This window comes from Delphinapterus leucas, chromosome 6, assembly GCF_059928025.1.
Source record: "Delphinapterus leucas isolate spDelLeu-1000000601 "Yukka" chromosome 6, BTC_Dleu_Yukka2, whole genome shotgun sequence".
In the NCBI taxonomy this organism is placed as follows: domain Eukaryota; kingdom Metazoa; phylum Chordata; class Mammalia; order Artiodactyla; family Monodontidae; genus Delphinapterus; species Delphinapterus leucas.
The window spans coordinates 60,576,427-60,591,527 of NC_143134.1; the positions used below are offsets into that span (position 1 = coordinate 60,576,427).

General features: G+C 44.3%; 1 protein-coding gene across 2 annotated transcripts in view; it reads left to right on the plus strand.

The window, feature by feature from the left end:
• The first annotated feature begins 7,563 nt into the window (after nucleotides 1-7,563).
• Nucleotides 7,564-15,101, plus strand: part of TTC39B (tetratricopeptide repeat domain 39B) — a 157,316-nt gene continuing 149,778 nt past the window's right edge. The window contains exon 1 of one of the 2 annotated variants that reach the window (XM_089913211.1): nucleotides 7,564-7,813. In XM_089913211.1, the coding sequence (XP_089769337.1) occupies nucleotides 7,772-7,813 (42 nt within the window). In that variant the 5' untranslated portion in view covers nucleotides 7,564-7,771. The remainder of the gene's footprint in view (nucleotides 7,814-15,101) is intronic. The other variant, XM_089913208.1, reaches the window with a different exon arrangement.

Here is a 15,101-nt window from a genome sequence, read left to right on the forward strand (position 1 = left end):
AGAATAGTGTAAATTATTTCCCTTTAAAAATCTTTTTTCCTCCCCAGCATATTAGCTAGTATGGCATTTTGGGGGAAATTACTTGAGATACCTGGTAACTTGGGAACATGTAAAATCACCTCCGTGGCTGCTTCCAGTCACCACATTCCACTCTCTGTCGTAACTGTGAGTCAAGGAGAGCTTCCTTCACTCCAACTAAATCCCAGGGTTGTAGTCTTGTGGATATGGAAAGTCATGTACTTTTATCCCTCATTCTATATTTGACACCCACAAAAGAAGCTGAAAGAATTGAAGTGGATTGTTCAAAGATCACAAATCAGCGTCTCAAGGAGCTAAGAGGTGAGGCTTAATTACTGATGGTCCAGTATCTGCGTGGGAATCAGGCTCACTTGGAGCAGTGAGGACCTACCTCTTTTTCACGTCGGTCAGTTGAACAAAAGGAAAAATTGATGAAAATGAAATGAATGTGGTTTTATCGAATCACATGAAAATAAAGCTATATTTTCCCCACTTAGATTGTTTTCCTCATTGCTGAAAGAATATCAAGGAGAAAAGGATCACAGCATTTTGTTTAGATGGAATGTTAATGTTAGTCTTTCTGTGCTAAGTAGCAGCACAAAAGCACTTTTCTAGTTTTTCATCTTGATCCCTTAGAGGGTGGGCTATATCTGCCAGGTAGGCTGCTTGTGCCCGGGGAGCTCAAGTTGCTTACCACGGTTTAGAGCAGCGATTCTTAAGGCCTGGTTCTTGAATTAGCAGTAGCAGCTGCAGCAACAAGTGGACCCCACCCCAGACCTGTCTAATCAGAAACGCTGGGGATTGGAGCCAGCAATCTGTGTTTCAACAAGCCCTCTGAGTGATTCTGTTGCATGCTCAAGTTTGAGAGCCATTGCTTTAGAGACACGTAGAGCTACATTGCAGTGCTGAGTCAAAACTGATTTTAGAATATAGATGCTACTATGTGTAGGTCTTAGGGAGGAGGTTTGTATCTGACTCTTCTCGGTGAGTGTAGGAATTGCCTAATATAAATCCAAAGTGCTCAGTCAGAAGTGTTGTAAGTACTAGGCCTATAAGTGGCTATGAGAATAGAATTGCCAAAAATGGCCAAAGGTAATTATTGGTTTACTAAAACTGTGCATGAAGTACAATTTTTTTTATCATAAAAATATGCTAGTATTATTCAGAATGTGAAGAATATTTGGATTGTAGGACAATAATGGATTCTAGCAATGTAAGGGGAAACATGCCAGAAAAGAAGGCACAACAGAACCCCGAGAAAGAGGACTTGAAGGAGGTGTCTTCAGGAAAGAAAGTGTGCATGGGCTGCAAAACTACTCTAAGTAGGCTACTCCAATCCAACACTGGGTTAGAAGTTCCAAATGCTTCAGCTGAAATCAGTGGGAAGGCATATGGGAACCCAGAACATCTAATAACACTTTGAATTAGATACTTACACATATACATTTAAGATTGTTTGCATCTAACAGAAAACTCAGTGTAATGGTGACTTAAACAAGATAGTAATAGAAATTAATATAATTAATAGTAATTGAGAATAATAGAAATTTGGAGGCTGCTGGTCAAGTACTTGTGTGGTAGCTCCAAAGTCATCAGGAATCTGGACTCTTTCTGTCTTTTTGTCCCACTATTCTAGTTTATGGCTTCCATTCTCAAGGTATTACTTCATGGTCCAAAAGGGCAGCAGGAGCTCCAGCCATCATGTCTGTTCCAGGCTGTTGGAAGGAGGAGAGGTAGAAGGGTAAAAGTGCCACATGCCTTTGTTCAGTCCTTTCCCTTTAAATAGCCTTCCTGGAAGTCAAATATAATATATTTCACTGACTGGAATTTAGTTACACTGGCTATTCCTAGTTGTAAAGGAGTTCTTGAAAATGCCATCTTTTAGCTGGACACCATGCTGCCTTATATAAAATCAGGTTCTCTTACCAATAGAACAAGGGGAGAACAAACAGCAGGTGGCAAAGAGCACCTCTGCCACAGATTCCTTATTTATTCTTGTTTTTAAATCCTCAACGCTGCACTCTGAGGTTTCATACTTGCCGCAGTTAGTCTCTGTTCCACTTTTCTCTTCTGTGGGTCTCTCCTCATCTGAAAAAAATGAGATTAATCTAAAGAGATATAGTGAAAATAAATAGGAAGGTGATTGGAAAGATTAAAGGTATATGTGTGTGTGAAAAAGTGAACAACTGATAAACAGGGCAAAATGAGTGTTTACCCAGCTCCAAATGCCTAGAGCAGGGATATTCTTAAAGGAGAATTTCAGCCTCCACTAAATGATGAGGTTTTTTCCCCTAGCATTTAAGCCTCTCTCAGGGACCTGAATTAATCTCCTTTAGGTCACTGAGGGACCTCTAAGTGCTTAGCTCTTGTATAATTTTGAAAACAATGAGTAGGCATTAAAGATAGTCATCATGCCTGCCACATCACCCTATGAAAAACATTATTTACTTTTCAGATTTCATGTAATTTGCATTCTTGAATCTCCCTCATTATTACTGGTTTTCTCTGTTTTTTAAAAAATCATTATGCTAAAGCATTGGCATTTCAAGGTCTAAACAAAATGCTCTGTGTACTATGAACTTTATATACTTTCATTCATTCACTCAGTAACCATTTATGACATATCCATTTAGTGTTGGGCACTGGGGTTTTGCTGTATACACAAAACACAAGGTTCCTTCCCTCATGGAGCTTACACTATAGTGTATGTGAGGGTGTTGTTGAGGGAGATAGACCATAAGCAAGTAAACAGATAAATGAACAAGATATTTTCAGATAGTGATAAATGCTAAGAGGTAGTAGGAAGACACGATAGTAGGTGATGGAGAGGGAGGGGTAATTTAGAAGGGGAAGTTCCCATGTTGAGCTAAGATATGAATGTGAGACAAAGCCATTGACAAATACATGACTTACAATGATACAAGCGCCTGAAAATTTTAATTTCTAAGTGCAAAATCATTCTCTCTCCTATGACACAAATGATAAAGAGGCAATTTTTATTTGAATCAAGTATCAACAAAAAAACCCTTACATCTGCTAAGGGTAGCAGGTGTAAGAATACTAAAGATTAGATTGTCTGCAATATTAGATTTAATCTGAAACCTAAACAGCTACCAGTAGATGTATCTTCAAAATGAAACAAATTCAGACACTGCTTTTGCTGAACCCCTATGCTAGGTTTTTTTGGGAAATGGAATACTTGACTAATCTCATTTGACTGATAGAGTACATCATTATCAGCAAACTGGCAAGGGGAATTCTGTTACAAAAATGAATTCATTCTAATTATTATTTGAAAAAATCTGTTTTATATTTGTGATTCATAATCTTGAGGAATCACACATGTGCGGGAAGGGGAAGTTGGCATCTGCCATGAGCAGAGCAAATTTGATTAGATGTTCCAGTGACTAGAGCACACTTATTCATTCAGTGTTCATAATTGGCTCCCTCAGAAACAGGAATGGTACTTATCTAGTGGGGTGAATTTAAAGTATACAGGGCGGCACCTCCTAGAGAAATGGAAATAAAAACAAAAAATAAACAAATGGGACCTAATGAACCTTAAAAGCTTTTGCACAGCAAAGGAAACCATAAACAAGACGAAAAGACAACCCTCAGAATGGGAGAAAATATTTGCAGATGAAGCAACTGACAAAGGATTAATCTCCAAAATTTACAAGCCCCTCATGCAGCTCAATATCAAAAAAACAAAAAACCCAATCCAAAAATGGGCAGAAGACCTAAATAGACATTTCTCCAAAGAAGATATACAGATTGACAACAAACACATGAAAGGATGCTCAGCATCACTAATCATCAGAGAAATGCAAATCAGAACTACAATGAGGTATCACCTCACACCGGTCAGAATGGCCATCATCAAAACATCCACAAACAATAAATGCTAGAGAGGGTGTGGAGAAAAGGGAACCCTCTTGCACTGTTGGTGGGAATGTAAGCTGATACAGCCACTATGGAGAACAGTGTGGAGGTTCCTTAAAAAGCTAAAAATAGAGCTACCATACGACCCAGCAATCCCACTACTGGGCATATACCCAGAGAAAACCATAATTCAAAAAGAGTCATGCACCACAATGTTCGTTGCAGCTCTATTTACAATAGCCAGGTCATGGAAGCAACCTAAACGCCCATCGACAGACGAATGGATAAAGAAGATGTGGTATATATATACAATGGAATATTACTCAGCCATAAAAAAAAACGAAATTGAGTTATTTGTAGTGAGGTGGATGGACCTAGAGTCTGTCATACAGAGTGAAGTAGGTCAGAAAGAGAAAAACAAATACCATATGCTAACACATATACATGGAATCTAAAAAAAAAAAAAATGTCTGAAGAACCTAGGGACAGGACAGGAATAAAGATGCAGATGTAGAGGATGAACTTGAGGATACGGGCAGGGGGAAGGGTAAACTGGGACGAAGTGAGAGAATGGCATGGACATATATACACTACCAAATGTAAAATAGATAGCTAGTGGGAAGCAGCCGCATAGCACAGGGAGTTCAGCTGGGTGCTTTGTGACCACCTAGAAGGGTGGGATAAGGAGGGTGGGAAGGAGATGCAAGAGGGAGGAGATATGGGGATATATGTATATGTATAGCTGATTCACTTTGTTTTAAAGCAGAAACTAATACACTATTGTAAAGCAATTATACTCCAATAAAGATGTTAAAAAAAAAAAGTACACAGGGCAGGACTTCCCTGGTGGCGCAGTGGTTAAGAACCCGCCTGCGAAGGCAGGGGACTAGGGTTCGATCCCTGGTCTGGGAAGATCCTACATGCCATGGAGCAACTAAGCCTGTGAGCCACAACTACTGAGCCCGCGCACCACAACTACTGAAGCCCGCATGCCTAGAGCCTGTGCTCTGCAGCAAGAGAAGCCACCGCAATGAGAAGCCTGTGTACCACAACGGAGAGTAGCCCTTGCTCACCGCAACTAGAGAAAGACTGTGTGCAGCAGTGAAGACCCAATGCAGCCCAAAATAAATAAAGTTAATCGTCATTAAAGTATACGGGGCTTCAGATTTGATTTGTCATTGAAAAAAAAATTACCAACTTTTATCTATAAGAATGATTTCTGGGGGCTTCCCTGGTGGCACAGTGGTTGAGAGTCCGCCTGCCCATGCAGGGGACACGGGTTCGTGCCCCGGTCCGGGAAGATCCCACATGCCCTGGAGCGGCTAGGCCCGTGAGCCATGGCTGCTGGGCCTGCGCATCCGGAGGCTGTGCTCACTATAACATAATCATGCCACTAATTAGTGCCAAGTTCTTTTGTACCTCTTCAAAATTTGAGGAGTTGAAATTTGAAAGACAATAATAAAGCATACAAGAGAGGAAGAAGCCACCACAGGATGGTTTAATGTCAAATAATATGATATTAATTTAGGAGCCAACTAAATTTTAGAACTTTAAAAAACAGAATCATGCATGAGCAATACAGAGTGGAATCTGGATCCAGACAGGAAATCCAGCCTCAGAAAGCTAAGCATAAACAGGAGGTTGGGGGAGGAATGGAAACTTTCAGGTGTATTGGAATTAAATGACCCCTAGGTCCTTTCTAGCTCCACATATCTGATTCTAAGAGTGCTGAAAGAATGTGTTAACCTGTTTTTAAAAGTGGCATTATTGAAATATAATATACATGACCATAAAACTCACCCATTATAATTATACACTTCAAGGATTTGTAGTAAATCATAGAGTTGTGCAATCGTCACCATAATCTAATCCATTTTTTTCCATGTTGTTTGTGGGGTAGAAGCCATTTTATTTTTCTAGTATAAAGGTACATAGTGACACATTAAAATTGTAGAGCAAGTTTCAAGGATGCTAAGGTGACTCACTGAAAGTATGTGTAATAGACATGTGCAGGCAGCTGATCTACTGAAACAAATAGGGAGAAAGAAAGGGAAGGTGGTGGCTGGAGGCAGTGCAGAACAATGGTTGCCACCACGCCTTAAGGTCAGATTGCTGAAGTCCAGATTCTGGCATCCCTACTTCCGTAATAGCTGTCTGACCTCAAACAAGTTACTTAAACTCTCTGACCCTCATTTCACTCATCTGTAAGTTAACAGCACCTACTTCATGGGGTTATGAAGGGTAAAGGAGATAATTTATGCAAGGGGCCCAGCATAATCCTGGCACATAATAAGTACTCAATAAATGTTAGCAATTTTTATAATTGTCACTGGATGACCATTAAATAGCCCTTCATGAGCCAGACACAAAAGATCATGTGCTCTGTGATAGAATTTATATGAAATTCTAGAAAAGGCAAAATGAGAGTGACAGGGCTTCCCTGGTGGCGCAGTGGTCGAGAGTCCGCCTGTTGATGCAGGGGACATGGGTTCGTGCCCCGGTCCGGTCCGGGAAGATCCCACATGCCCCGGAGTGGCTGGGCACAACAGTGAGAGGCCCGTGTACCGCAAAAAAAAAAAAAAAAAAAAAAAAAAAATGAGAGTGACAGAAAGCAGATCAGGCAGATCAGTGGTTGCCAGAGGCCAGGGAGTGGGGGAAGGAAATTGACAGCAAAGAAGCACAGGGAACTTTTTGGGTGTGTTTTCATGATTGGAATGGTGTTTTGTAAACATCTGTTATCAAATTACAAACTTAAACTTGGTGAATTTTATCGTATGTAAAATAAAGCTGACCAACCCCCCCCACACCAAATACCCTTATAATTTTTCAGTTGGATAGTTCAGTTACCTTACATGTTATACGCAGGAATCAATTTCTAAACGAAGCCAACAAATATTTGTTGAGCATCTACCACGTGTAAGGCACTGTTCTAGGTGCTGGGGATACAGTTTTGAAGAAGACAAAAAGCATCCGCACCCTCATGGATCTTATAGTTCAAGCACGAATTATGCACATATGTTTGGGGTTACAAAATGGGTCATCGTGACAGAATATTGGGAGGAGGGGTAGAGGAGCTCTAAGTTGTATAAATATATGTCCTGTGGTTTTTCTGTTATTTTTCAACCATACACAGAAGCAAACACAGCATTCCTGTATCTGAAGATGATGTCCCTGACTTAGTGTCTGGACAGGTGGAATGACAGAGACCTTTGGGTGACTTGTGACCTTGACTCAAGGCTGCTCTCTGGCCTCACCATCTGCGAGATGCAGTGCACACCTGGCGAGGGAAGGGGACTGGCACTGGCCCAGAGACCAGGTGGACGGTTCAAAGGGGCATCAGGGTTAGGTGGCTTTGACCTTGGTTGGCCTCGTTAACCCAGCGCTCTCTTGGCTCCAGGCCTCCCCACAGAGTACTGGTAGCTGGTACTCTCAGGTGCCTTTCCAGAGAGTGGGCCGGACCAGCGAACTTCGCCAGTGACTCCGCCCACGAGGTGACTCCGCCCACGCAATGACCCCTCCCATGTGGATCCTAAGTGGATGCCGTCTGGAGGCGGAAAAGCGTTGGGGAATCTGATTGGCTGCTCTAGTCAGAGCCGCGTGGAGGGCGGGGCGAGGCCTGCAGGGGGCGGAGCTTGTGTAGAGGCCCGCCACCCGGCGCCGGCTCGGGAAATGGATGCTCTTCTGGTGTGCGGGCGCCGGGGGCGGGGAAAGCACACGCCCAGCTGCGCGCTGGCCCCGCCCGGGACCCGGCGGGAGCGCGGGGCCATCCTCTTCCTCCTTTGCTAGCGCTGGGCTGAGCCCGGAGCCGAGAAACTGAGTTGGCTCTGAGCTCCCTGTTTGGTTTCTGGGCGGCGGCAGCCGGAGGAGGAACATGGCGCTCGTAGGCAACGGAGCAGAGTTGGAAGCGGACGAGGTACTGGCTGGTGGGGAGTGTGGGCACTGCCCCTTGAGCCCGGGAGGAATGAGCGAGCTCGGCAGGGTTGAGCGAGTCCGGCAGGGACGGTCAAGGTTCCGCCTCCTTGGTTCCCTGTCTGGGACCTGCAGCCTCCCGCCCGGGGGAAGGGACAGGGGTTGCGGCTGGGGACACGAGGCCTTGGGAGGTCTGTCCTCGCTGGAGCGAGGAGTGGTCTCTGCGGCTCTCGGAGCGGAGGCGCTGCTGAAGTTGCGGGCGCCGGCAGCGTGGACTCTTGCGGATCGGAGGACACCACGTCCGGCCAGCGGGTGGATGAGTGCGAACGCGCGGGAGCGCAGGACCCGCAGTACAGAGCAGTACTGAGCCTCATCAGGGACGCCTAGGCTTTATGAGGTCTGACTCTGAAGTCCCGACATTGGCCCTTTAGAGTTTGTAGAATCGTCTCTTGACCTGGGAATCTCACCTTCTCTGGAAGTTTCCGGTGGCAGAACAGAAAGGCTTGCAATCGATGAGAGGAGGGGGACAGCCGGAGGAAAAAGGAGCCCTCGGGGTGTCTGCACCCGCGGGCAGTGCAGGGCTGCCCAGGGGCTGGAAGGCTAGGGACCTGGAGCAGCAGCCCAGGAATTGGTGCTTTCCCCTCCGTGTACGGGGCCCGGGCCTCTTCCCAGCAGGTTCCCAGTGTGGGTGGTGGACGGAGGGAAGGCGCTTGGAGAGCCGACTCCGGCCTCTAGTGGTCTCGACTGTCTTTAAATAATTAGCCACTTCCTTCTGTGGCTGGCGCGCCCGGGTCTGAGCACCCTCGGGCGGGCGAGCAGGACCTGTTGATTTATCGACTGTTCCTTTGAGCAGTTGGCAGCTCCGGAGAGACGCGCTCTCCGGCGCTTGAAGTTGAGGCCAGCGGCGGCGGCCGCAGGAGCAGCACCCACAGCGGCTGCTGCTGCCATTTTACCTGACTTGAATTTTACAAGTCGCTGCCTGAGGAGGCTTAGTTTCAAATGATGCAGTAGTGGAAGATCTGGAGTTGGCGGGTTAAGCTTCCTGTCCATCTCTTTCAGTGTCGGGAAACTCTTTTGACAACGAATGCTATGTTTGAAATGTAGCACTTAAAATAAAACAAAAACCGAGCTCCAGCTCCTTTACACGACTGGCCGACAGGAGGGCAAGCCTGACTGTCCAGAAGCTTCCTTACTTCCTTCCAAGGAGGGTGTCAGGACCACAGATCAATGAACTAGAGCTTGCACAGCTGCATCTATTGTTGAAACTTTAAAATTACACATAAAGGCAAATGATGAAATAGCATATTTGTTGCCGTTTTCATCTGTGACAACCTTTCTTTATTTACAGCTTTAGGCTGTCTTTTTGGTACGACCTGGAGCCGGCGTTTTTCATTCCTCCTGTCTTAGATCTTTTCTGTAACCAACATCATAACACTCATAGTGGTTTGACTATACATTCATTTTATCCCTTAAAGGTTTTTATCGCTCCCTGCTGTATATTAAATTATGTATCCGTGTTCTTGGCATGCAAGGCTCTCTACAGTGTAGTCTCAATCTGATGTCCCAGCCTTGTCCCCAGTCACTTTTCTATTTATAACCATTTAGTTTAATGTGTTATGCCTGTATTAGAAATAAGGAAACAAGACTGGGAGTAGGGAATTCCCTGGCAGTCCAGTGGTTAGAACTCTGCCCTTCCACTGCAGGGGGCATGCGTTCGATCCCTGGTTGGGGAACTAAGATCCCACATGCTGCATGGCACAGCCAAAAAAAAGGGACTGGGAGTAGCTAGTAAATGTGGAGTGAAATTTTTGAATCCCTGGGCTTCTTGTTGAAAAAGATTTGCTACACTTAGGGTGATATAATTGTCTAGACCAGGGCATTGTTGGGAGAGAACACTTGGACAGTAGGTGTAAACTGGGACTGTCTTGGGCATATTGAGACATGGCTACCCTAGCTGTGCCCACAGCCTGCAAGGTGAACCTAATGCCATGCGTTTGCTAGGGAGGAGGGCTCTGGCTCTGTGGGGGAAATTAGGTTTTAGAGCAGCAGAGAGCCTGGCACACAGATACTTGGTAATACATATTTATTGAATGAATAAATTCAATGAATTTATTGAATGAATGAAGACTGTGCTTAATAACATCTCAGTTTTTGCCATATCTTTCATTTGTTTTTTAAAATTCAGTAACTGTTAGGCTCCCATTACATGTTAGGTACTCTACTGGTCCTAGGAAATGAGCAAAGTACAATCAGACTTTTTTTGTTCATGCCAAATCCACTTTTGTTCCTCATGGTGCACCATTTCCATTGGAATAAATTTTGCAAACATTTATTGAACATTTGCTTCGTGCTTAAACTTAGTAGGTGTCTTAGAAACGGAAGGCAGTTTTGGCTGTCTACGGTTCTCAGTCTGGGTATGGAGATATGGCACGTGAACACGAACTCTAGAAAAGTGATCAAGACAGGGTAAACAAGTAAGAAGTGATGCATTGTCAACCGGGTACCCTTGACTTATTTGTGGAAAGTCCCTCACTTTCAGTGGGCTGAAGCACTCTACCACAAGCGCACAAGACCCTGCTCTTCAGCTTTCTGGATGTGTGAAACTAAAAGAGCTGGGAAGTTTTTCAAACAATATAAATTTGATAGTCTTTGAGGCCACTATTTCATATGCTGGGAAAGTAAAAAGGGACAAATTGGTGTAGTTGGAAAAGTGGTAGGTTAGGAATTAGGTGAACTGGGCTCTCAGCTCAGTCACTAATTTGCCCAATAGCCATTCATTCATTAAGTGTGCAAACATCTGACTGTGTTATGTGCCAAGCCTGGTCCTAGCTTGGAGATACAACAGTGACCCAGGCTGACAAGGTCTCTGTCTATAACAATATAGTGACCTTGATTGAGCCAGTCTCTCTACCTCTTAGGGCTCTTTTAAGTTTCCTCATCTGAAGATGGAGGGGCTCTATGAGCCCTGAGTGTTCTTCCAGCTCCAAAAGTCTACAGTTTTAGAGGTGGGGGGCTCCTTTGTTTGGGAGAAAGGCTAATAGTGTGGGAATCCCTTTTCTTTAAAAGTACCCAAGGAGATGATGGTAGTAGAGGGGCCCTTATTATCGTTGTGGGATGGGGTGTTTTCTTAGGTAAACTGGTGTGTTTTTTTCTCTAGGTGCTAGGAGGATAAACGTGGGAACACAGAGGTTAGGGCTTGCAGCCTCAGGGGTGGCAAAAAGTGGTTCTGGAGGGAGGCAGAAACTTCTCAGATGTTCCAGTGGTTTGTGGCCCTTCAAAGCTTGGTGGGCAAAATCTTACTTCTTAACATTTAAATTTCTCTCATTGGTTTTTCTTGGGTATTACACAAGCAACATTGACATTGAGTTCATGGAAGATATACACAATGTATGCAGGGTCATTACTACAAACCTATGGCAACTAGATGGCTATGACTGGAGAACTTTCTGTCCATCAATAGCTTCATCCTGAAGCCATATCTCTGTTGGTGACTTCCTTATCCATTAGGGCTGCCTTTGGCTGCCTTGTGGATGTTAAGTGCTTATGTTCGACCCACACTGCTTTGTGTGTGACTTGGGATTTGAAAATTAAATAAAAGTACTTTATATTTTATTCTTTAATCCTATTAGAATTATTCAACCCACTAATAACTATGCCAAGTATTGAAAAGAGAAACTATTGATGATATCTGAATGAATATGTAGCAGCTGGATAAGTTAAAAATTATTTTCTCATATAAAACAAGAGTTAAGTTCATGAAAAATAACTTTTAAGAAGATTTTGTTTTCAATTGTTTTACCTTTTCTGGAAAAATAGCAGTTTTGAAAGTTTGAAAAATTTGGTTACATTGCTATTATTATGTAGAAATTGGTAATTTTTATGTATAATTTGATACATCACATTTTTACATTAAAATTACATTAAAAGTTACTCAGCAAATACAAAGTTTAATGTTAATAGCTTTAAATTTTAAAACATGACTTAACATTTTTATTGCCATTCTGAACCCATTATTATATAAGAAGAATAAACTTTATACTTGCTCTTTTATGTATAAAGTACAGATATATCTTTGTGCTATTAACATTTCATGGGGGATGTGGTTAGGGAAAAAAATGTCTAAAAAGGCTCCTGGGGCAGGAGGACAATATTGAAAAAAAGTTGAGAAACACTGGATTAGGGAAAGAAATGGTTCATGTGACAGATGCTTTCATGGCCTGAATTTTTGGCCCAGGACTTTTTGGATCTAATTCTCATTTAGAAATTTTCCCCACTGGCGTTTTAGATGAAGTTTAGATAAAACTGATTGCTACAGTTTTCTTCGTATCAGATTCATTCTTTCATTCCATCAGTGTTCATTGAGCACCTCCCCAGGTGCCGCAGTCTTAAGGTGCTGGAAGTCCATACTGAGATAAGATGGCTTGATTGCTCTTGAGGAACACACGCTCTAGCAAAAGACACAGTTACACAAGTAACGAGTGCTGTCTTTGGGTCAGGGTAGATTTTAGGTAGGAGGGCCATATAATTTATCATCCACAGCAGGGCCCTGGGGAAGTCAGTGTGCTGCTTTCAGTAATTACTCCAGGACAACAGGTGCAAACAGGAATGGTTGGTTGCCCTTGTTTAGCTAAAGGCTGGCAAAGACTTTAAAGAAGAGGTGGTATTTGAACTGGGTGTTTAAAAAAATTTTTTTTATTAAAATATAGTTGATTTACAATGTTGTGTTAGTTTCAGGTGTATAGCAAAGTGATTCAGATGTATGTGTATATATATATATTTTTTCTTTTTTAGATTCTTTTCCATTTTAGGTTATTGCAAGATTTTGAGTATAGATCCCAGTGCTATACAGGAGGCCCTTGTTGGTCATCTATTTTATATATAGTAGTATGTATATAAAGGAAACAATCCCATTTACCATCGCATGAAAAAGAATAAAATACCTAGGAATAAACCTACCTAAGAAGGCAAAAGACCTGTACTCTGAAAGCTATAAGATGCTGATGAAAGAAATCCAAGATTACACAAACAGATGGAAATGCATACTGTGTTCTTGGATTGGAAGAATCAATATTATTAAAATGACCATACTACCCAAGGCCATCTACAGATTCAATGCAATCTCTATCAAGTTACCAATGGCATGTTTCACAGAACTAGAACAAAAACGTTTAAAATTCGTATGGAAACACAAAAGAGCCCGAATTGGCAAAGCAATTTTGAGGAAGAAGAATGGAGCTGGAAGAATCCGGCTCCCTGAACTGGATCTTGAAGGGTGTGCTAGGTGGAGCAAGTGCAATAAGGCAGAGGCGTGGGTGGAAGTTGAGGTGGGGCGGGGATGAGAGCACGCCCTGGGGTCAGCAGGGTGCTCAGCATATGGGGAGGAGTGCCTTGGAGGGCTGCGATCTCCTAAAAAATGGGGACCCAGAGGGTTTTTTAACTAGGCAAGAGTGATACAATTATTTATTTTAGGAAGCTGAGTCTGGTGAAGTTGGTGCAACCAGGCTGGAGGTGGTGGCAGTAAGGGCAAGAGGCTGTTGCGACAGTTCAGAATGGGAGGTGGCGAGGACTGGAGTGGAGCAGAGGTCTTGGGGTTGGAGAGAGGAGGCCAGAAAGGAGGGACTTCTCAGGGAGGACTCGGAGGAGGAATTGGCCTGGTGGCCTGTTCCCTAGTTGGAGGGGCAGTGGAACGGGCGGAAGGGAGGAGCCGGTAAGAGATGATTCTTGGCTGGCTGGCGGTGCTGTTACCTAAGAAGACAACTGGGTAGGATTCAGCCTTCCGGTGGGTGTGGAGGGTGGGGAAGGACCTCATGCAGAATTGACTCACCTGCTTGGCTCACTGTGACTTTCCTTACTGAGGGAGCACGGCCATTTGCTTATGGGTGGATGAATCTGGGCAAGGTTAGGAAAGGATGTTTGTAAATTGGTCCTGCAGGTGAGCGAGAGGAAAAAAATAGCATCAGCTTACCGTCGTCAGTCTGGATGCCAGCTCAGGTTAACAAACAGGCAATTTTCCTGAAATGTTCAATTTTTTTTTTTTTTTTTTTGCGGTACGCGGGCCTCTCACTGTTGTGGCCTCTCCCATTGTGGAGCACAGGCTCCGGACGCGCAGGCTCAGCGGCCATGGCTCACGGCCCAGCCGCTCCGCGGCATGTGGGATCTTCCCGGACCGGGGCACGAACCCGTGTCCCCTGCATCGGCAGGCGGACTCTCAACCACTGCGCCACCACGTGCGCCACACGGTGGACATGCCACCGTGTCCCCTGAAATGTTCAATTTTGAATCATTTGAAAGCCCATCTGTTCTGGGAATGCTACTTTCTCAGTGAAACTTGCCCTCATTTTCTGCTCACGTCCCCTTTGCCCCACATCTCCTACCTCCCCCTCAAGTCCAGAGGTGCAGGCGTGCTTCTTAGACAGGAATCAGTTCTTCTTGGGTTAGCTGTTTGCTTTCCTTCCTATCTTAGCTCCCTGCCTACGGGTGCTGTTACTAATTATGCACCGTGTGAACTGGATACTGTGAATTTTGAGAGGCTAGTGGTTTCCGTCTGGCTGTCTGTTGACAATCCCCCGGCCCCCAGTCTCAGGTGCCCCGGTGGCCAGCTCAGGCAGGTCTCCTGAAGTTACTGTGTGCTCACTTCCCAGGAGAGGAGTGCCCGGGGATTCGCCTGGGCGCTGAGAGGCTTCCTGGGGAGAGCTTCCCTTTGTCAAACCTCCCCTCGGTCACTGTGTCAGAACTTTCCTCTTCCATCCCTGTGCTTAGTGGGAGTCGGTCACATACCCAGACTCTGGCCAGTTGGCCGTACTGGCTAGGTCACCACACCTCTCTAAAGGGAATCTTGACGTGTTGACTTCCTGGCAGTTCATAATGCCATTATGCATCTTGAGCTCTTTATTGAAAGACTGGGTGTGTAGTAAGAGCTTTTTTTGCTGAGATCTGTGGACCTGTATTTTAAAATATTTTAGTGAAATGACGCACTATGTATATTTGTTGGGTCTGATTGTAATTAGTGAAGGAGAAGATTATTCAGTCTAAGTTAATGTATCGGGTTTTATACCAGGTGCTCCTGCCCTAAGTGATGGTCTAGTGGGAGGTGGGGGGCAGGTGTGTAAACAAATAGTGCAGTTCTCTGTGCTGAGAACTACACAGGAGGGATGCCGAGGTGCTTTGGCAGCACGGAGGAGGGCATCTCACCTGGAGTGGGGAGAGGGAATGGGTAATCAGGGATGGTTTCCTCAAGGAGGCCATTTCTTAGACATTCTGGGTCTTGCGGGATGAGTAGGGGTTAGCCATGT